The 23777-nt window shown below is 41.5% G+C and overlaps 1 protein-coding gene across 1 annotated transcript; it reads left to right on the top strand.

The window, feature by feature from the left end:
* Positions 1-523: 523 nt before the first annotated feature.
* On the top strand, positions 524-13532 carry STOML3 (stomatin like 3). The gene is made up of 9 exons (XM_063101543.1): positions 524-559; positions 1127-1200; positions 3735-3839; positions 4885-5047; positions 5129-5201; positions 7969-8051; positions 9472-9675; positions 11363-11497; positions 13308-13532. The coding sequence occupies exons 1-9, from the start codon at positions 524-526 to the stop codon at positions 13530-13532; spliced, it is 1098 nt and encodes a 365-aa protein (XP_062957613.1).
* The last annotated feature ends 10245 nt before the right edge of the window (positions 13533-23777 follow it).

A 23777-nucleotide genomic window follows, 5' to 3' on the forward strand; every position in this document is an offset into this window, starting at 1 on the left:
TGGCCAAAATGCAAGTGATGGCGGCTGACTCCTTACTATAGCAAGCTCTGAGTAAACGGCCTTAGTTTCTTCTCATTTGGTTGGTCTTCATTTATTTCCACAGGCTCAATATGATCACACCCAGATAAACATATGGAACACTTCAAGCACCCCAAAAGGCTCCCTCATGTTCTTTCCCAGTTAATACCCCAGCCACTACGCAGAGATAGCTGCTACTCTGACTTCAAACATACTAGTTTTGCTCGTTCTTGAATGAAATCATACAATATAAATCAGATCATACAGTATGTACTCATACATGGAATCAAAAAGTGTGCACTCTTATGTCTGGCTTATTTTGCCCAGTATTACATTTAAGAGATTTATCCATATTTTGTATATAGCAGTAGTTTTGTCTTTTTTCTTGCTGAGTAATTACTCCTTTGTATGACCACAACTTTATTTATCCATTCTACTTTGATGGTTTTGGGTGACCCTTCACTTCTTGGCTTTATGAATAAAATTGCCATGAACATTCTTGAACATGGTTTTTGCTGTCATCGGCTCTCACTTCTCTCAGGTATTACTTAGATGTTGAATAGTGAGTCACAAAATAGGTGTACAATTAGCTTAGTAAATACTTCCAAGTAGTTTTTCAGGTGACCGAACCAATCTGTACTCCCAACAGCGCATCTGAGAGCTCCGCTTGCTGCACAACCTTGCTAAAACATGGTGCTGTCAGTCTCTACTGTTCGCTATTCTGGTAACTGTCTGTGTATTAGCATCTCACTGTGGTTTTAACTTTCCCTTCCCTGATGTGTCATGTGCATCATTCTATTTTGATGTTTTTAAATAATGTCCTAATACCGAATCAGTTATGTCTGCTAAGAAAGGAAATGACTATTTATGGTAACACAGACCTATGGCCAAATATTGTACGTAGTATTACTCTAACATTTAAACACTGTTGACCAGGCCAAAGGTGAGAAATAAGCAACCAAGTCACCTAGTCTGTTATATTAACTGTAGCTCATTTTTACTTCTAATGTCATCTAAGGCGGGCTTGTGATTTGGAGTCTTCTCCCCTACCTCTTGGCCTCACTCAAGTAATCAGTCTAGCCTTGAGTGTTTACCCCTCTTCCTAAAGGGTTTTGAAGTCTCCTCTGGTGCAGGGCTGTACCCAAGCACCGGGTACAACGCCCCAGGGACAGGCCTCTACCAGTGAGGCTTGGTTTTGCCTCATGGCCTAAGTGAGTCAAAGTAAACATGAATTACTGTCAGTTTGTGGAACTTGTAGGTGCCACCTGAGAGAGACATTAAGACGATGATGACACTAACCAGGAAGTTTTCTGGCTGCAAAATGAAAATTAGCCTTGGTTGTCTCCAAAGTCCTTCCAGCTGACGTTCCTGAGCCCTCCTCCCCAGTGTTGGCAGCATTACTGCTGTACCTTTCCCTCTGTGGATGGAAAGGCAGGCATTGAATAAACATTCTGCTGTTCTCTGTGACAGCCACCTACAGGAGGGCGACTCTGCTTATTTCACCAGCTGTGGGCTTCCTAGAAGTAAGCACAGCAGAGGACCGAGCCTGCTCATATAATTCCACCTGTCCCTGTTGTCTCCTTCCCCTCCTAGATCTCAACAATGCGTGGCAAGTTCCTACCTCATCCACCTCTGAATCCTCAGCTCTAGCACAGGGCTTGGTATATGAATTTTGGTAAAATATTTGTTAAATGAACAGGTGAGAAAACAGGGGCAATTTGGGGGGGGTGGTGGTGGCAAAATCTAGTTCCCTTCCAGAAAGTAAGCCTATGATGGTACTTTATGGTTATGGGACAGACAATTGCCCACAGAAAATATGCATTCGTGGATTTGGATAAAACAGACGATTAGACGTGGTCAGGACTTTGTTGTCAACAAAGAGGCGGTTCAGCCCTTTTTCCTTCCATCATCCCCTCAGCCTCAAGGGAGGGCTCTGGCAGGAGCCTTTCTATAGGCTGAAGTGAAGGCAGTGTGGGAGACTTCTGGAGATCCTTGTAATACAATCTCAGCATATCCCAGCAGGCAGAATTGTAATCTTCATATCCACTTATCAGCACAGCATCGTCATCTTAACTATGAGAGAGGGTGGGGAGAGGAAAAGGCTGCCTGAAGAATTTGCTTCCTTGGAAGCTGCAAAAGCAGTGCTCACTTTGTGACAACCCGCCCCGCCAAAGCTGAGGGTGCTCATAGACTGAGCTGGGGAGCCTGCAGGGACACCCCACATTAACTGGCAGCTAATGACACCCCAAGGTTCCATCAGTTCTCCCAGCGGCAACATTCTCAGGTGTGAATCTTGGCAGACTGATCATGACCTTATCTCTTGTCTCTCTTCCCATGTTTGTATCTAAGGGAGCTGAGTTTCTTCGTGCATGCAGAGATGAAAGGGCTTGCTAGGACTCTGGAGGAGCTCCTGCAGGTCAGGCTGATTTTCTCTGTGACTAACACTTGCTTATGCAGCTGGTGCTAAGGCTGGGCTCCTTTGGAAATGTTTAGGGCTTGTCTCAGGGCATTAAGTATAGTTGGTATCCTTTGTGCGGCCCCAGCTGCTCATGTGCTGCACTAACACCACAGCCTTAGAACACCTCAAGGTTTCTGAATACCCAATATTGCAGTCCCAGCAGGGAGGAAACCCACCAAAGGTGGCAGGAATGGTGCTGCCTTGTCAACACTACTATCAAGATTCAATAAAAGAGCATGTGGTCCTGTGACTCATGGACAGCACAGTTATTGCAGCCTTGTTTGTAAAGGTGAAGTTGCAAGTAAGCTCCACGTTGATCAGTAGGAGAATGACTAAGTAAACTGAGACACAGGTTTAGGATGAAAGAGTATGCAAAAAAGAAGAATGAGGTAGATGGCTGTGTCATGACAAGGAAATATCTCCAAGATATATTAAGTAAAAGGAAAAAAAAGTAGAAACTTAGATACAGTGTGGTGCCGCTTATCATAAAATAAAATCTACAAATTAAAGCCAAGTATTCTCTAGATATACGTGTGTAAATAGGTAGGAATGGGTCTATGAGGACAAACACCCAACGGGTAACTCTGGAACTTCTCTAGATAAAAGTGGACCAAGGAGAGGATAGTCAGAGAAATTTAGTTTTATTACTTGAATTTTTTTTTCAGTGAGAATTATGGACTGTGTTATTAATATTTAAAAGCACTCATTAATAAAATACAACAAAGATTCTATGAGAATACACACAGTGTCTTTTCATCTTACACAATGATAGCCTATCCACCTCACTGTGGATCCAAGGCTTTGGAAGGTGATATTTTAAGAATTTAAACTTTGGAGTAGGCAGGCAAGCCATTATCGTTCAGAATGTAACTTTTGTGTATTTAGACTCTGTAAAAGGACATTTGTCCTCAAAAGTTTTTAATACTAGATAGGTATCTAAGATGGAGGTGTTTTTCCAGAATGTAACTACTCAGAAGACTGAAATAGTCTGATGGGGACAGGACATGTGGAAACAGGCACATGTTTACTGCTGGTGAGAGGGCACGTTGGTACAGACTCTCTGAAGGGCATTTTAGAAATTTATCCTACACAAGTGCACAGAGCACACATTTCATCATTTTTGTAAGAACAAAAACCTAGAACCTTCCTAAATATTCATTTATTTGGCTCAGGTCCCAATGCCTCAGTAGCAGTAAAATGGGTAAGTGGGGATGGATTTGAGATGGCATCACTTACACTCAGTGATTTCTGTGCTTAGTTCAGGAAGAGGCAATGATGACCTGAGCCTCCGACCTGGGCAGGCGGCAGGATGGCTTAAGGCATTAACTGAGACAGAGACGGTGGTGATTGTGGGATTACTTGGGTGAAAATATCTAGTAAATACAGTTAGTTCCAGTGTTTGTGTGAATCAACTGGGGGAGATGTGGGGTTGAGGGTCGAGGTGGCTGTCAAGGAGAAGGGACAAGAAGGGACAAGGAGAAACCAGGATTAAAAAAGAGGTAAGATGGTGAATATAAAGATTTCTAAAATAAACAGGTCAGACAGAGCTGCATGTTTTACAAACAAAAATCTTGAGAATTGAGAAATTAGGCAACTGATGTGATTAAGCTACGCAGGTTTAAGTACTTATTGCAAGGCAATATTTATTAAGCCAAAATGTCCCCCCATCATAATGTGTGATTAGTAAAAAAGACATCTAATATAATGAGCCAATTATAACAAAATAAATTTCCATGAAAACCCAGAAATATCAAATATCAACAAATTCTGGAATACCTATTCATCGTAAAAGAGGACTAATAGAGTAACACATATTGACTAACGTATGGGCCAGGAACCATATACAGGTAATCTCATCTAATCCGCATCAGATCCACCCAGGTAGGTAACTTCTATCCCCATCGTACAGATAAAGACACGGAGACCCCGAGCGATCGAGTGGTGAGGCTAAAGCCGTAGAGTGAGTGAGAGAGCTTGCGTAGAAATTCAGACCCACGGTCTCTCCGGAACGTTTTTCCATGTGCCACATTGTCTTCCTCTGGGGATAACAGTACCTATCTACCTTGGCGGTTGCTTTAAATTTCACCTGGAGAATTCATGGGGCCCAGGAATCCGATGATTCTGATGTAGATGGTCCATGGATTACATTTTGAGGAATAATAAACCATGTGTTTTGAGGATAATAAACCACGGCAGTGCTATATAAATGTAATGACAATCATCGCTGTTGATTGCCATGAGACTTTTCTTAGGAGGGACGGGTCAATTTTAATTTCTGAAAACCTGAATAAACATTTGTGTGTGGGTGCGTGTGTTTAACTGCATTCGTGGGTGTGCATGGATTTAGGTTTCCTCCTCAGTCACATCAGACTTAGCTACCTGTTTGAATGATCTCCTTACCCATGCAGCTGGGTGGATTTTCGAAGAGCCCCATTGATTACAGGCTTGCTTCCTTCTCATTTCCTAGGTGTCAGCAATAAGCAGCTTGGTGTATGTGGCTGGATTCTGATTTCCCTTTCTTTTCTGTTGGTGATCATTACCTTCCCCATCTCCATATGGATGTGCCTGAAGGTAATACCCTGGGAAATAAATGGGGCTGTCTATAGGAGCTGAGGAGCCATTAAGACTAAATGCTCTCCCTTAATCTCTTAGATCATTAAGGAGTATGAACGTGCTGTTGTATTTCGACTGGGACGAATCCAGGCTGACAAAGCCAAAGGGCCAGGTATGACACTGTGGCTGCCACACAGACCATGGGAACCTATTACTACTGCTCCCACCATCACTATTTCCCCTGGTGGTGCCTACTGAGAGTCAAAGAAAAGTCACTGGAACTTGGAAGCCTTGCCGTTCTGTACAAGAGAAGGATGGTGTCCTGTTATGCAAGTTAGTGTGAATGACAATGAGTTTGAGAGTTTGGACATGTGGACCTGTTTCCTAACTCTCCCTTTAAGAGTTTCAGTGACCATGAATGAAGAAAGAGTGGCTCTGGTTATGCTGGCTGAATGTCACTTACTTACTACCGGGGCCACTAAGAGAATGTCAGAAAAACCAGGGGAGGGAGGAAATAGCTGGTGTAGACATTAAGTTACCCAGGGAGAGTACCCAAGGACCTGGTTTTTCATTCTCACTCTTTGAAAAAGGCTCATGGAAAGGCAGAAGGTAATTTCCTCTCATGGCAAGTAGATGAATAGAAAGATAGAGCTGGAAGCCATTGTACAACTCCTTTGTCAAATCCCCTGGTTTTGAAAATGAAGAACGTGAGCCCAGCATAGGTTTGGAGATTTACTTAGGATTTCCCTTGTAGTTGGAGGTAAAGATAAGCTTTTAGGCTTTCTAATACCTAATGTAGTATTTATTTCCACCCATTCTCTACAACCTTGGAAGAAAAAATGTTTCAAATTGGTCATGTTACAAAAGGATGGGATTATTTTTTGGCAGGGATGGGGTAGTGTCAAGTACTAAAACTCCCTAAATATATGATATTGATTTAATATTCATAAACCCTCTTAGTATATATTTAATTGAACCATATAAAATTGCTAACATTTGTTTTTGACTCACAAAAATGGCAATTTCATATGGTTAATTCTAATATTCTCAAAAGGAAGGGCTATCAAAAACACCATCTTGGAAGACACATGGAAAACAAAGGTTATTGGCTATATTTCTCTGATAATCCTTTTTTCCTTCCCTTATTGTGGTTTATTTGAATAATTTGGTCTGTCTCCAATTGGACTGTAAGATCTGTGGGGGCAGGAACTTTCTTATGCATGGTGATACTCTGTGTGCTTTGTACTTGGCCGTGAACTGGGTAGATGCTCAAATATCTGTTACCTAAAAAAATTGAGAAACTGCAAAAGAGAAGCTCATGAAAGAGACTTGGCCATGTCAAATACTGTAATCTTTCTTGTTTAATTACATAAAAGGCCTAAGAAAAAGAGCCAAGAATGACTTATTATGGATGCTCTTATGAGTCTGTCAAAACAGAAGTGTTAGAATCATCCAGGTGAGGTACAGCAGGACAAAGTTAACCTCTTCCCAGTCATGTTCCAACTGGTAGAGCTAAGATTATAAGTTAAAATAAAAGTGGATCTGAGAGAGGCAGAATAGCCATAACTTGGAGGACTCTAGAGAAAAATGTATCTTTTGTAAATGGATTTTCCCAGAAGATTTCACTACTACATGTCCCAGGATAACAACTCTCGTCATACATGTCTCTGGGGTTAACGGCTTACCTCAGAATGTCATTAGGACCAGAGGGAAACAAGCCAAATTGTTAATGGAAAATCTCTGCACTTTTGAAAATTGTAAATTATTCTTTAATAATTAAAGCATTAATAATAAGGGCTGCCACTTCTTGAGCACTTAATACATACCTGGCACTGTGTTAAGTACTTTATTTCATCATCATGTTGAATCATGTTTAATCTTCACTATCATTTTATATATGCTGGGTAACCAAAGCTCAGAAAAGTCAGGTGAATGTTCCCCAGCCACAAGATTACTAAGTGGAAGGGCTGGGACGTAACTCTCTCATTTTAAGGGTGATGATCTTAACCACAGTGACCTGGCACCAAAAAAAGGAAGGAAATTGAGCAGTAATTTTTACCACAAGTCTCAGGTTTAGAGACCAAAAGAAAGAAAGCGCCTTAGCAGCATTTTCTCCTGTTGCTACCAGCGCTTTTTATGATGTTCAACCTAAAAACTTGTTTCTGCCTTGAAAACAAAAACAATAACAAAAAATTTCCCAATAAGTGGAAATGGATTAGTGTCCCCATTTTGCTGACACGCCTGTGGTTCTAATCTTTATAACTCTTTCAGTAAAGAAAGAACGTTCACCAGGGTACTGTTAAGGGCTCCTTAAATGGCTCTTTTTATACTAATCCTTCTCCGACCTGGCCTTAAGCCAGATACTTCACAACTCAGAGAGAAGTAGAAGTGTTTACAATTGGGAAATGCCATGTATTTAAAGAAGAACACGGCTATGGAGAAACTGTTAGTTCTGCAAGACACTAGTTTCAGGGAATCTGAAACCCTGGGAAGATTTTAATTCAGTATTCCTTTAATACTGTTGAAAGTGACTGAGAATGTTGGCGGTCGCTGATATTCAAAGCCAAAAGTCTATTGGTTGAATCTTTTATGTAGGTAGCTTTATTCTAAGAAAATCCATTTCCAAAATATTATTTTTAATTAATGCCAAATGAAACACTTGGATAGAAGTAGATTTTTTTTTAAATAATAAAATATAAAAATTAAATGTCAAGGATCTTTAGCTACTTAACAAAAGACTTTAATTCCTAGGCAATCACTTTTCTGTAGTCACTGATTGATAGGAAGAAATAATTTCCCCCAAAGTTATATGTGTTCATACTAAAGATCATCTGAGAAAAATATATAGCCCATGAAAATTATGTACCATGTAGCTAGGAGGCTATTTGTTGTAGTTATTTGCAGTGGGTGAAATATTAAACCACTTTTCTTTGTCATAGGTTTGATTCTGGTCCTGCCCTGCATAGACGTTTTTGTCAAAGTTGATCTCCGAACTGTTACTTGTAACATTCCTCCACAAGAGGTAATGCTGGTTAAAGATATGTTACCAAGAATAAAACCTGTACCTTTCCCATATGGGCAACTGAAACCGTACAGTATATTTTTAAACTGTAAGGGGGAGGATGAACTGAATCCCCCCAGAAACTGGCCCAAAGTGGCTCGTGAAACTACTGGGCCTTCGTTTTGACAAATGAGAAGGAAGCCAAGGCAAGGGCTGAATTGCTAGAAGATTTGGAATGACCCGGTGGGAGAAAGCCCGGGAGAAGAGATCCAGCTGACGGGGAGGCTGGGATGGAGAATGGCAGACAGATGTGTAGAAAGACAGATAAGTCACAGCACAGAGGAGCTGAATTAAACCTGATGGAGGGCAGTGGTTGGCTATGATATCACCCTCTCCATCACCTTCTCAGATTTTTTTAGTAATATCTACATTACTCACCTTTGCTTTTGACTTTAAATTATTTTTGTGTTTAAAAAAATAGAGTGGGACAGGTGTGAGAACAGAGCAGACGCTGCACAGGGACCACCTGCGTTTGGGTTTCAAATAATTCCTTTTAGTTCTTGAAGTATTATAAATAAATCACCCAAAACAGTAACTGAGCAATAGGAAAGAGGAACAGGGTTATAATAACCATGTCACCCTCTCATAACCACAGTGATCCAGGAAGAGGAAAGAAAATATGAGTAGGACCTGGGATGTGGGAGTGCAAAGAGGACAAGAAGACAGAAAATCAGCATTTATGAGTAAATGTTAATTGTATTTTCTCTGGTTCAGGAAATTCAATCAAGACTCAACAATGATGTCTCCAATGCCACTCAGGAACTGCAGGAAACTTACTTTAGAATTGAGCCCCAGTCATAGGAGAGCTTGGGATGCTCAGTGACCAGTAGTGGAGGGCTTCTGGCTCTGTAATGGGCAGTTCTAGTTTCTGCTCCCATGGTACACCCAGAAATCTGTCATTTGCTCCAAAACACCTCGTCACATTCAGAATGATTGACACCAAGCCTCTCCCTTAACCTGAATCCATCTTTCTTCACTTGCAGACAGAACACGGTCTCTAGTGCCATCTATGTTTTCTAAGAAGCACTGCTTCATCAAGTCTGACAAAAACTGAAATTCAAAAAGATTCCTGGTATCAGGGAAACAAGTGTTCCACCTTTGTTTAGAAGACAGAAGATAGAATTCCAGAAGTTTCTTAGTGTATGTTCTCACCATGCCAAATCAAGGGCTTGCCTATAGGATGTGAGACTTCTCTGAGATCAGGTTACAGGGGTGAGTGTAGACCACATCCAGGCAGGCATTTTGTTATCAAGTAGGAAGGACAGGTTTTTGGTGACTGCTGGCATGAGTTGTCATTAATGCTCTCCTCTGTGGATGAGGGCTCTTGGGCTGGCTGTCACTTTATCCGTTGCTGTGATTTTCCCCTATTCTTGCTCTGCAGATCCTCACCAGAGACTCCGTGACTACTCAGGTGGATGGAGTCGTCTACTACAGGATCTACAGTGCTGTCTCAGCCGTGGCTAATGTAAACGACGTCCACCAAGCCACATTTCTGCTGGCTCAGACCACTCTGAGAAATGTCTTAGGGACACAGACTCTGTCCCAGATCTTAGCCGGACGAGAAGAGATCGCCCATAGCATCCAGGTAAAGACACCAAGAACTAGTAGCCTGAATTTTTAATTCATTTGTTTTAATTATCAGTGATTATCAAATATCAGCAGCTCAGATCCCCTCCCCCACCTGCATATTCACACACACTTGTACACACAGCTCTGGAAAGGTGAGCTTCAGTTTGTGGCTTTATTTATTGTGAGATATAGATTTAAATATCTGTATGGCAGAAGGAAGCTGTTGGAATTGTGCCCCTTATCCATTTTCTTTGGAATTTAAAATTATGAGTTAACATTGTGCACTTCAGCCTTTTCTGAAGAGGTTAGAGATCAGATTTATTTTTAGTTTAGATTACTCTAGTTCACCCATTTCTCAGGTAGCCCGTATATTCCTACATTTCAGAATGAAATAAAAAGTGGGAAAAAAAAGTGAAAGTTAGAAGAAGATTCATTTGAGATGGTGTAGACCTATCACCTCTGGAAATTCTCACATCATGCCACCAATATCAATAATAATATCAATAGTAATAATAACTACAATATTCATGAGGATGTAGTGGGTAGTGACCTCATCTCTTACTCCTAGTTCATAAACAGTCACATTTCTGCATTTTCCAAAATCAATTAAATTCTGATTCTGAGCCTCCTTTTTGTGAGCTAGGAAGGAAATTAGACTTCAGTCCTTCTTGGCATCTCCTCCAGTCCCTGAAGTAGCACAAAGGCCCCAAGATTTTATGAGGTCATATCAGTTCTGGACGATAGCTCCCCATTTCATTTGTAAGAGCACGTAAGTTTGGCAACTCAGATGTTTCCCACCCATGGTCAGGTCACTGGCTTCCTGTGAGGTCTCGCCATCTCCTGGGGTCCTGCAGGGGTCACTGAAAGGCAGGGGCTCACTTGCTGTTTGGTAGCAGAGCTCTCTGCTCCCTCCCCTCTGGGGGAACTGCCCTTCTGATCTCACCATTTCTGAAAGCATTATCCCTCGACCCACCTTCTCCAGGATAACCCACAAGATATCTTCAGTGGTTTTTAGCTTTTACAAAGGACAAGGATATCTTTGGCTATAGGCTGGTTCTGCTCTAAAAAAAATGTGTCTTGCTTCTTTAAAACTGGTGATAGGGCAGAGGTTAAACAGAGCAAGAAACATAATATCTTGAAAAGTACCCAATAATAGTATTCATTAAGTCATCGCTAGGCATTAATAGATATCTTATATGTATTATCTCCAAACCTCATGACAGTCCTGAAAGTCACCTGTTTATAGGTGAGAAAACTGAGAATCAGAGAGGTTAAGAAGCTGGCCTAATGATTCACAGCTGCAAATGGCAAAGCCAGGACAAAATCTAGGTCTGTCTGAGAAGCCCGGGCCTGACTGCCTGCTTAATATCAGTGACAGCATATTTGGGGTATTTGCTCAAATCTAGATGGATATCATATACTTCATTAGGTATGGTTTTGGGGTGGATCCTGCTGGTAAATGCCCACTAAGACATCTGTCATGTTTTATTCCTGAATCCTTTGTAAGATTCACGTTAAATTCCAGGAAGTAATCAAGAAGGAAGTTAACTCCTAGTTCTATTCCCAACTGTCTCACTCCAAATGCTGTAAATACAAAAGGAGAAAGAGAAGAGGAACTTATTTTGCAAGTATAAAACATTTCAGAAACTTACCTCACATTATCTGTCTCCTGATCAATGTTCTTTCTTTTGATTCGGAAACAGACCTTACTCGATGATGCTACTGAGCTGTGGGGGATCCGGGTGGCCCGAGTGGAAATCAAGGATGTCCGGATTCCCATGCAGTTGCAGAGGTCCATGGCTGCTGAGGCCGAGGCCACCCGCGAAGCCAGAGCCAGGGTAAGGGCTGTTCTGTCTACACACGGAGGGTGCTGGGCAGATAAGGTTTGAGCTTGAACGAAGATCAGGGTCTCTCAATGACTTTTCCAAGAAAAGGGTTTCTTTTCTACAGTTTTGTTGTTACTGAGAATACACCTGAATTAAAAAGTAATGAGCATTTAATGTACCTTGATGAAGCTTGGTAACACTCGAGAGCGTGCTCAGCAACATGCCCAGCAGCTTAGCAGAGTGGGGCCAGCTCTGGCTGCACATCCGAGTCCTGTAGAGAATTTAACAAAACAAAACACCAATTCCCAGGCCTCCCTTCAGACCCAGTGAAGCAGAGCCTTAGGTGAGCCAGGAACCTACATTTTTATAAAGCTAGTATAGTAGTCTGTTTCTGTTGCTTGTAACAGAATACCTGGAACTGGGTAATTTAAAAATAAATGAGGGCCGAGCCCCTGGCGCACTTGGGAGAGTGCAGCGCTGGGAGCGCGGCGACGCTCCCGCCGCAGGTTCGGATCCTATATAGGAATGGCGGGTGCACTCACTGGCTGAGTGCCGGTCACGAAAAAGACAATAAAATAAAATAAAATAAATAAATAAATAAATGAAATTTATTTCTTACAGTTTGGAGGCTGGGAAGTCCATGGTCCAGGGGGCACAACTGGTGAGGGCTTTCTTCTTGGTGGTTGTTTTCTACAGAGTCCCTTGGTGACCAAGGTGTCACATGGAGAGAATGACCTGAGCAACAGAGCTAACCTTACCCCTCACTCTCCTTATGAAGCCATCAGAATCACAACCATGATAACTTATTACTTCACGAATGGATTAATCCATCCATGAGGGCACAGTCCTCACAATCCAATCACCTTTCAAAGGCCTTGCCTTTCAAATACCATAACTGGATTTCCCATCCTCTTAGCACTGTTACAAAGGAAATCAACTTTCCAATGCATGAGCTTTTGGGAGACACATTTAACCCAGAGCAGCTGGTGATTTGGTTTAGCCAACTTGGTACTTGTCTTTTGAGCATCATTGTGTTAGGATGTTAAGTGTTACAGTGTTTAAAAAGGTAATTAAATACAATCCAGGTTGGGATTACAAAATGTAAGCACAACATGTAAGACCCAATTGTCTTTGAATCTGTTGGATCCGTAGCCTTCATGCCTGTGTGGATAGGTTTCATGAAGTATCAGAAACCAACTGAGATTAGAAGGCTTTGTTACCCTCTTGGAAATCCTGTGAGCTGGTGAAGGTTTTTTTCTGCCCTCATTCCTTACTCGTATCTGCTTTCTCTGCTAAGCTCCAGAAGCTTCAGATGATGGACTAGGTGAAGATGGATGGGAGATCACTTTTGCACATGGGCAGTGATGCCCGTGGATGGGGCAGCTGCATCCTGCCTGGGTCATTTTTGGGCAGTCTGAAAACTAGAAGAGAGTGGAGAATGTAAGAGATTTCCCATGAGTGCTGCCAGGCTGGCACTTGCTACTACTCGTAAGCAAGAGCTGAAAGAACAAGAAACAATTCTTGCATTGTTACTAGGGTGGAGGCCAAGCATTCATTTGTGTTAAAGCTAGTGCTTTATTTATGTTTGAGGATGAAATCCAGGGATTTCTAATTTGTAAAATATCTCGTTCCACTTCCTGTAACCTCCTTGTGTTTCTTTAATGACATTAGAATGTGAAACTCTTACCTTTGCCAAAAAAGTTAAGTAGATGAAACACACGTGGCAACATGGGTGCAGGGAGGGGGGAGGAGGGGTATCAGTACAGAAAAAGAAAGCACTAGTCACAGTTGTAAACCTTTACTTGTGTTTTTGTTGTTTTAGGTCCTTGCAGCAGAAGGAGAAATGAATGCTTCCAAATCTCTGAAGTCAGCCTCCATGGTGCTGGCTGAGTCCCCAATAGCCCTCCAACTGCGCTACCTGCAGACCTTAACCACTGTAGCTACCGAGAAGAATTCCACAATTGTGTTTCCTCTGCCCATGAATATGCTAGAGGGCATTGGTGGTGTCAGCTGTGATAACCACGGGAAGGTTCCTAACAGAGCCTGAGGTCTTCCTGAGGTAGCCCACCCACAATTTAGGGAGTTGTATCTGTTCCTGTGGAGAACCCAGCAGTCAGAAACGGTGAGAATTCCAACTCTATGCAAGCAGCAGTAACCCCACAGCTGGAATGGTGTTAGCAGGGGGAAGCTATAGAGGGCTACGAAAAGAAAAGGAAAAAATTTTTAAAAAAAGCAAAAATGAAGACTGTATATTACTTTTATTTTTAAGAACGTAATCAACTTTGCAATATTCTTATAATAATTATTTAGTAGTTTGTCTCTGACATAGCAGGAACTTTCTTGCAGTAGGGGGAAAATCTTTGGATGACTGTGACTAAAACTTCAGAATTACTTTTTAACTATTTTAAGAAGCACTCTCGATAATTTGTAAAGTAACGTAAGCCTCATATTCATCCTAGATATTTGCTTTTCAATTTCAGAGTAGTTACTTGATAAATTTCCAATAATTGCAAAAGAACCCCACAATGTGGAAAATTATAATTGATTTTTACGTAAAGACAAAAGACATATAGAGGCCTCCAGCCATAAACTTGTCGCCAACTGTATGGGGTAAATTGCACTCGGCTCACAACTCCACTTCTCTTGCTGCATGTCCCGCTGGGAGTTTTGGCCAATTCTCAGCCTCCCTGCTCCTTTGTCAGAGGGTGGGACAAAGCTCAGTAACCCGCATGCTCTGGTCAATTTCTTTGCCTACAGGTGTGATTTCATGTTTTCACTCTATTGTTAGTCCCAAGAGCCACAAGTAAAAGAAAATTGTTTGTAAACTCTACCCCCATTCCATCCCCATAAAACAAAACCTGTTAAAAATAAAGAAGTCATAGAATGTGAATGCATTTAAAAAATTACTTTGTTGCAGGTTATTTTGTTGCCAAGGTGCAATTTTCTGGATCAGTTTTAAGAAATGGGCTAGAATTGTTTAAGTTACTATTTATTAACTATTGGCTCTGCATTACCCTGCACTCCCTTCACAGATGCCAAGAAATATCCTTATTTTACAGGTGTGAAAGTGATGTCAACAGGTTAAATAACTTGCCCACAGTCCCTCAGCTAGTGAGTGCTGGGTTAGGATTTAACACCAGGTCTGACTGCAAAGTCCTTGCTCTTACACGTCATTCAGTTTTACTTGGGAAAAGAGAACGAGGCGAGTAGAGCACTCCAGTTCCCTTTTTGTCTTCAACACCATACTTTTAGGTCCTGGGAGTCTAGGAATCCACTGTAGTATCAAGGACTACACATGCACGCACACACATATGTACATGTAAATGCACATTCCCCACATGCTTCACACTCCTTTTCACACTCCACACTCACTCCCCATGTAACTCCAACACCCCCATCTCCACTCATATCACCTCCCTGTTTTTTCTTAACACACACCCTGTCAACACATAGGCATTAGCTGCATATAAATGCAAATGGGGATCATGCTCTACCTTTGTTTTTCTGACCTGTTTTCTGTTTTATTCCATGAACTATATGATTTCTGGGCAATGAGCAGCTTGTGAGTCTTACGGTAGACTCTACTGACTCTATGACTGCAGCTCTCATACTCAACCTGCTGAGGTTCTTATTCTTTCTTTGTGGACTAAGTACTTGCATTTCAACAGGAATTGAAGGTGCATAGGTGGAAGCATAAGATAGGTCATCCACAGCAGCAGAATCTGGGTCTGTGAAGTTATACTGTTTAGACACTTAATTGGTGACCCTACATGTAACACAGGCTAGAGCACCTCTGGCACCGAGAGCCATCTGAGAAGGAGGCCCTAATTGTACAAGGGCATTTTGTTGGCTCATTGCAAAACTCTCTTCCAGAAATCTATAGTTGTTCCTATTTTGGTTTCAGTGACTTGCGTGACAAATGCAAATCTTTCCAGGCAATGTATAGCAAAATGTACAGAATGGCTTGGCACTGGCCACAGTGCTGAAGTGGGGTTTGAAGTACCTCACTGTCACAGGCATTGCACCTTTGTTGTGAGGCTGGAGGTAAGACCAGTGATACTGGTGCTGTCTTAGTCTGGTCAGGCTGCTGCAGCAAAATAACATAAGGTGATTATACTAGATTGAATGTTCCACCAAACTCACTGAAGTCTTAATTGTGTCCTCCAAGTTTTATGTGTTAGAAACTTGGTCCCCACTGTGACTGTTAAGAGGGTGGAAAATCCTATTGTGGTAATTGAAAGGTGGAGCCTTGAAGAGGTGATTGGATTGTAGGACCGTGCAGTAGTGAATGGATTAAAAATGGTGGTCAGGGGCGTGGTTCTGAGGGCTTTAAAAGGGGAGCACAAAGAGTCTGCCTCTCTTTCTGCTCTGCCATTTTCACAATGTGATACTCTGCCATCACTGTCACTACCACGAAGGCTCTCACCAGATGTGTTCCCTGGACTTTGGACTTCCCAGCCTCGGAAACTATAAGCACAATAAATTTCATTTTCTTATAAATTACCTAATTCTGTGTATTTTGTTATAAGCAACAGAAATGGACTAATACACTGAGTAATTTATAAACAACAGAAATTTATTTCTCACATTTCTGGAGGCTGGGAAGTCCGAGACCCAGGTGTCTGGGGAGCGCCCACTTCCTGGTTCACAGACGGCATCTTCTCCCTGTGTCTTCACATGGTAGAAGAGGTGAGGGAGCTCTCTAGTCTTTTTCATAAAGGCATGAATTTCAATCACGAAGGTTCTGCTCTCATGACCTAATCACTTCCCAAAGTCCCCATCTTCTAATACCATCACCTTGGGGGGTAGGATGTCAACATATTTGGGGGGACATAAACATTCAGGCCATAGAAAATACTTGTTAAATGCCAATCCTAGTGAACGCTTACTCCAAGGGGCTCTGAGCTGCCAAAAAACAATGGAAGGGCACTGAGAGATTGTGAAAAGGGGGAGATTTCTGAAAGGGAAGTCTGGACTGAAAGGAAGGTAGATGATGAAACCTGGAAAAGACCTTGGAGGCCATACAATCCATTGGTTTTTAACCAAAAACCTTGAAACGTTTTTTAAATGAGAATTTAAAGCAAAATCCAATGTATCCAGTCGATAAACTGATTATAGCAGGGAAGGAGGGTCTCAGCTCCACTTGCTGGCCTCTGTCTTCTCCCCACTCCCAATCCCCCTTCAGACGATCCCCTTTGATAATCTCTGGACTCTGAATCACCGCATATGAAAGTCTAGGAGACAAAGACCAAGAGAAGTGAAGTGATCTGCTCAAGGTCACAGAACCAGGATGTGACAGAGTCACAACGTGTCACAACTCTAAAGTAATGGAATGGCAAGGAGGACCAGCCTTTCCTATTTCACATTGAATCTTGGGCCAATTCAATTTCTAGTGATTGTTGTCATGACAAACACTGTTCACTAACTGTATTTGGCTGTAGGGATTCGCTGAGAGGGGATGACTTTCCAGGGTCCTGCTGTGAATTGATTGAATTGTGTACTCCAAAGTTCATATATTAGAAGCTTAATTCCCATTGTAACTGTTGAGGGTGGGAAATCCTATTACGGTATTTGAAAGGTGGGGCCTTGAAGAGAGGTGATTAGGTTGTAGGACCATGCCATAGTGAATGGATTAAAAATCGCATTCAGGGGCGTGGTTCTGAGGGTTTTAAAAGAAGAACATGGGAGAGGTTAGCCTCTCTCTCTGCTCTGCCATTTTATGCCATGTGAGACCCCTGGGTCACTGTTGCCACTACCAAGACCCTCACCAGACGTATTCCCTACAGTATGGATTCCCAGCCTCTGAAATTTTAAGCTATAAATTTCATTTTTTTAAAAATAAAATACCCAGTTCCATGTATTTTGTTATAAGCAACATAAATGGACTAATACAGAAAATTGGTACCAAAGAAGTGGGGTCTTGCTTATAACAAACACTTGAAAATGTGGAAATGGTTTTGGAACTGGGTGTTGAGGAGAGGCTGGAGGAATTTGGAGAAACAGGCTAGAAAAAGCCTGGATGCTGGTGAAAGTTTAGAAGACAAGAAAACCAGGGAAAGTTTAAAATGTTTTAGACTGGTTAAATTGTGGTGAATAGCAGGACCCTGGAAAGACAGAAATATGGATAGTAAAGACCATTCTAAGAAGATCTCAGACGTAAATGAGAAGGATCTTTTTGGAAACTGGGGCAAAGATCACCTTTGCTATGAACTGGCAAGGAACTTACCCTAGGACTTTACCCTTGTCCATACCCTAGGACTTTGTAGAAATTGGAACTTAGGAGTTGTGAACCAGAGTATTTGGCAGAAGAAATTTCTAAGCAGCAAAACATTCAGGAAGCTTCATGGCTACTTGTAACAGCCTAGATTGATTTATGGCAGCAAAGGCATGACATAAAGCCAGAATTTAAAAGGGAAGCAGAGTGTAAAGATTTAGAAAATTTGCAGCCTGGCCATATGGTAGAGAAGCAGGCAGTCCTTACAGGAGAAGAATTCAATGGTGCTAATATTAGTACAAAAGAAAGGGATTAGCAAGAGTAGGTGGAAAAGGCTCTGAAGACATTGCAGAAGCCTCTGGAGCCAACCCTTCCATTATAGGCCCCGAGGCCTAGGGAGACAGAATGGTCTTGGGGAACAGGCCTGAAACACCCTCCATGGGTTTGCCTAGGGCCACCTTGGAATGCTGGTCCCCACATTGGAACCTCAGGTGTTTTGACTGCTCCAGCTGTGCCTAAATTGGCCCCAGGTGTGGCTGGACCTGCAGCTTAGCTTGGTGTCATCTTTGATGTTTTTTCTCTAGCCTTCCATTCATAATTTCCTATCGATTTGGCCTCCAGAATGTCTCCTGCTCTTTGCCATTCCTTTGCTGCTGTTGTTTTCCCTGTTACCTCACACCCAATGGCCATCTGATTTTTTTGACTCTATTCTCCTCTTCTCCAAACAGTCTTGTACATTGTTTTTTAATTCATAAAGATGATATTTTCTAATCATTGAACTTATTGTAAAAATATTTAAATATACCTAAAATTAGAGAGAATATTATAATGAAGTCCCAGTACTCATCACTCGGCTCAACCATTGCCAAATTCTGCCTATCTTGTCTCATCTACCCTTCCCCCATTTTCTTCTGGAGTATTTGAAAAAGAGTTTCAGACACTGTATCATTTAAACAAGTAGGTAACTCTGACCAGCAAGAACTGTGTTACATAATATTGTCTAATACTCAATTCATGTTAAAATGTCCCCCATTGTCCCCCAAATATTTTTTCCCTGTAGAATGTTTAAATACAAATCCAAAATTCTCGGGAAGAGGGTATTTGTTTGGTAGGTTGCTTAAGTTTCACTTGATCTACAACATTTTCACACTCCCACTTTCTTTTTATGCCATTTGTTGAGGAGATCAAGTCATTTCTCCTCTAGAATTTCCTCTTTCAGAATTTGGTTGATGTTGTTTTAACATGTTTCTCCATCTGCCAACTTTCCTGCAAGCTGCTTAATTAAATCTGGAAGCTTGATTCAGTGAGGGTTCAATTTTTGGCAAACACTTGCATTGCTGAGCATTTCCTCGGCTCATCAGGGCATGCACTTTGATGTTGATTCACTCACCAGTTACAAATGTTCCCTGCAGTTTTCTCATAACATTTTGTGCATCGATTTTTCCAGGATGCGTTATTCTAATTGAGTTGCAAGTGGTATATTTTGTATTTCAGCTATCTGCATTAACTGAAAGAAAATCTTTCATAAAGAAGAAATTTCTTTCACCAACTATTTGGTTATTCAACAAAAATTTAAGAGTTGACCATATGTACAATCACTAACAAGCTCAAAAAACATTTTTTTTTTTTTTTTTATGTATTGACTATACATTAGTCTTAGCCTGAGATTTTAAGGACATTCATAGTCCAGCCACAAACTTCCTTTCTGTCTTATTCCTTATCTCTAGTTATACATCTAATTGATAAGCTGCTCAAAACTGATCACACAGCTTTTACATTACAGCCACCTTCTGAGTTTTCTTTGTCCAAGCCCAGCCCAGCCTTTATTCCCACCTCTCCCCTGACATCTCACTTGGTCCACTTCTTCGCCATCCCCCATGGCACTGGTGTGTGTTCTGCTTCTTTACTGACATCTCACTCAGCTGTGTTTAATTGCTACTTATCACTTGAGGTCTTATAAAGGTTTTCACATGCTTAATTCTCGCTTCTTCAGTTAGACTCTAAACTCTTTGGGATCTCTTGGTGGGCTCAGTGTTATTCATTTAAATGTGTGCCCTCTCTACTCTTTCTAGTAGTTTACTAACATCTTCTGACTGGTATTAGCCATGTGGCCAACTGGCAGTAAAAGTAAAATGAGAACACTGAAGGGCAGGAAACATTTACATGGATTACCTCCTGTTATGGGTTGAATTGTATTCCCCCAAATTCGTATGTTAAAATCATAACCCCAGTACCTCAGAATGTAACTGTATTTGGAGATAGGGTTTTTTAAAAAGGTAATTAAAACGAGGTCATATAGATGGCCTCTAATTCAATATGACTGTGTCCTGATAATAAGAGGAGCTTAGGACACAGACACACAGAGGAAAGACCGTGTGCAAACATGGGGAGAAGGTGGTCACCTGCAAGCTGAGGAGAGAGATTCAGAAGAAACCTAACCTGCTGACATCTTGATCTTGAACTTCCAGCCTCCAGAACTACGAGAAAATAAATTTCTGTTGTTTAGGCCACCCAGTCTGTGGTACTTTGTTATGGCAGTCCAAGTAGACTAATACACTTTCCTTTTGGTGAGTCTAGGCCTATGGTTTGGAAGTATTTCCTCAATGCTGATGAAGAAATCTAAGGATGAATGAATTTCCACCTGCCTATTTAGAAGGTCTTAACCCTGGCTACCTTTAAAATAATCTGGGGAGGTTTAAGAAATACTGATACCTGAGTCTCATATTTAATCAATATGAGGTGTGACCCAGGCTCCCTCCCCCCGTGGGATATGCAGCCAATGTAGAGACTACTGAGTTTAGAATGACTTTTCTGCCTTTGCTTCATCTACAGTGTCCTATGCCTGTGACGGAAACCTTTTTTCTCTCCCTGATATGTAAAATTTGGGTAACATGGATCTTCTAAATTCCATGCTGAATCTAATGGTTGCAAAATGTGAGAAGGGCGACAGGCCTAAGAAGGCAAACAACAGAAGGTCCGTCTCACTTCATTTTTTTCTTTTATATGAGATGTGCAGGGTGTAGTAACAGGAAGAAACGTGATTTACATCTTTTATGACAACATAATGTTTCATCTGGAGAACTTTTTTGAAAATTCCTTTTTTGGAATCCAGCCTAATCCATGGCCCAGGTTAGTCTCAAGTTATCTCTCTGGATTTTATGAAGTCAATAAAATGTCCTAAATTTCTGTACGGCAAAATCTCTTGGTCTTCTTTAGGCCTTCCAAAACTGTCAAAAGGAAATTTATTTCTTTGACCAAACACCATTAAAATGTGATTTACTCCCTCTTTCCAATATCTATGAAATACCTAAGAAATAAAACTTTTCTTTCTAAAATCAGCTTACCAAATAGTTGAACCAACCCTGTGGCTTTTTAACCCTTTTTATTTTTTTCCTTTTATTGAGCTGTGTAAGGAAATCATAAAATCTCCAGACAGATCTTTCTGTCAATAAAAATTTGGGACTGTTTGACTGATGCTGGGAAAACTGGAATTTGAGAGCACGTGAGACAAGATTCCAGGTCCTCATTTTCCAGTGTTACAGAAGAACATAAATTCACTCCTCTTGCAGGGGTGCCGTGCTGCCTCAGCCTTCATCTCTGAACCCGCAGACTTGCTAAATTCCCTGAAAGATGTGACACTCATGGCTTAGGCTATTCTAGTTCAGGAAAGAGAACACATTTAAAAAAAAATGTTTCCAGAAGTTTTTCCATCTTCTTTTTTTAACTGCCTGGATAGAAATATCTCTGCTAACATAATTTTTGCTTGCTTGTAATTTTCTGATATCTGCTAGAGGAAAAAAACAAAAACAAAAGCAAAAACACCTCCCTCAGTGCTCCAAATCAGAAAGGAAAAATGCTAATTGGATGACATTCCTGTCAGTCATGGGGACAGACACCTCAGGAGAGAAGCAGAGGCAAAGTTGTGTTCAGGAAGGTTGACTGAGTATAAATCTATTTGTCCCTCCACGCGGTGGTGGGGACTTGTAGGGGACAGGGTAGGAGGGTGGTCTCCATTCCGTTTGTACTTGTGAATTAAAGAAAATCAACTTACTAGCAGATTGTAGAAAAAAAAACATTGATGCAGGAGACATGATTATTATTTAATGTTGTTTTAGATAGAAATTAAAACTGTTGAAAATCACTCTGACTCTCTCTTGTATGTTTGAACCTTTATTCTCTGCTTTATGAAAAGAGCCTATCAATTATTTAGAGTTTGGCAAGGACGAGAGTTTTTGCTGTTCCTCGGCCAGAAATTTATTCATTCCAGATTTCCCTCAAAATGTTTGAAAAGAGCCACCCAGGCACCTGCTGCTCCCTCGCTCCTCCCTGAGTCTTGTTTCTGTGCTCTCAGCGTTTGGATCTGTCATGGCCAGACCGATGGCCCCAGGGGACTGGGCACAGCTGGAGGGGATGACTCATCATTGCCACTCACATGCTTTTCTTCCTTCTACCCTTTTCTGAGGGACTTGAGTGTTACTTGAGAGAAGAGAAAGAAAGAGTCTAAAGTTTTTATTAATTTGACTTTGGTTGTGAAAGTCTTTGTCCTTACTGTTTGGGTTCTGGGTATCTAAATATCCTGGAGGTGAACTAACAGGTCCTGCTCATTCTATCAAATTAACTGTGTCCCAAAAACAGATTCAAAGAGGTCACTATTTCAACTATGGGCATGGGAGGCAATAGGTGTCCCGGGTCCAGGTAGCAGGGATGTGAGCCTCGTGGCCAAAGGAAACAGGAGAATTTTCTGATTCTATCCCACCCTCCCAGTCTTGGTGGGACCATATTATCGTCCATTCACATGGCATCCTTCATAGCACGGTGGTAAATTAATACAACAGGCTAAGTATTTGTATAATTCTAACTTAAAGCCTTTCTCTTCCATACCGTAAGCACATAAGGACGGTGAGTACCTGGCTGAATCAGCAATGTACTCTAGTATTTACCATACATGTAGTAGGTAGCTAGTAAAATATTCGTTAAATAAGTGAAAAAATAAATGAACAAATTTATAAACCACTGTAAAGGAATGGTAAGATTATCTGTTACAAGTGGTTGTCTGACCACTGGGCTCTCCCCTCCTGTAAACTGTCACTGCTGTCTTGGCAGTTCTGGCCATCTAATGTTCCTTACAATCCCTGGACATCTTGCGGACATCTGGTTTGGGAGCTGCACTATGCGACCAGAGCTCTGCACACCTGCTTTTCTTCAGGATGCACTGGGTAAAGTCTATTGGTGTAACCCGGATTCATAAAAATTGATTTCACCTCTAACCATGGAGGCAGTTCTGGCAGAAACATAGACCTTGCTGCTGAGAGCCATTAAAAGTCAAGTTTTACATAACATGCTGACTTTACATGGATCCTGTCTGTTTATCCCTAGATAAACAGGTATGTTTAGTGCCTCCCTCAGTCTCTTTATCCTGGGCTGCTCCAGCCATTAGCCATTCCTCTGGTAGGAGAAAGGCTGCCTCTGTTTACTTCCTTTCTCACTAAGCCACGTTGCTCTGCAGACTTCCACCTTCTCATATCATTATAGCAAGTCCCAGAGGCGGGGGAGTATGAGGCGGAGGAGACGCTCAGATCTCTCACCTGCCAGAGGCCCCAGGTGACTCACCAGAGCCTGACTCACTTGTCCGTTTTGCTCCTCTCCCTGCTGTGTCTGTTCTTGTTAGAGGAAGAATTATTGAGCCAATAGATAGGAGTACGTGGCAGTTCTGAGATCAGTTGGGATCGTGTGTTAGTGTTTCTTCATAGCCTAATTATTTTAATCACAACAAAATCATCTCTAGGCCCACGTATCTCCTAAGTCTAATTGAATTTTATTCAGCTTTCTCTAAAAAGGAGCTTTGTCTTGGTGTTATTTCCTTGCTGCCTGTACTTATGATTCGTAATCATCCAATAATTCTGCAGAAGTGTTAACACTTGAATAATATTCATTACTATTGTGAAGCCTCATCTCATGTTCATGTGAGTTCCCATCTCAGTTTTCAAGCCTCTCAACAGTAGATGTTGCCACTAATTTTGACCCTTTCTTAGTGATATCTACTCTCCCCACCTCCACCACTGAATATATGGGGTCCAA

The sequence above is a fragment of the Cynocephalus volans genome, chromosome 7 (genome assembly GCF_027409185.1).
Source record: "Cynocephalus volans isolate mCynVol1 chromosome 7, mCynVol1.pri, whole genome shotgun sequence".
Classification (NCBI taxonomy): domain Eukaryota; kingdom Metazoa; phylum Chordata; class Mammalia; order Dermoptera; family Cynocephalidae; genus Cynocephalus; species Cynocephalus volans.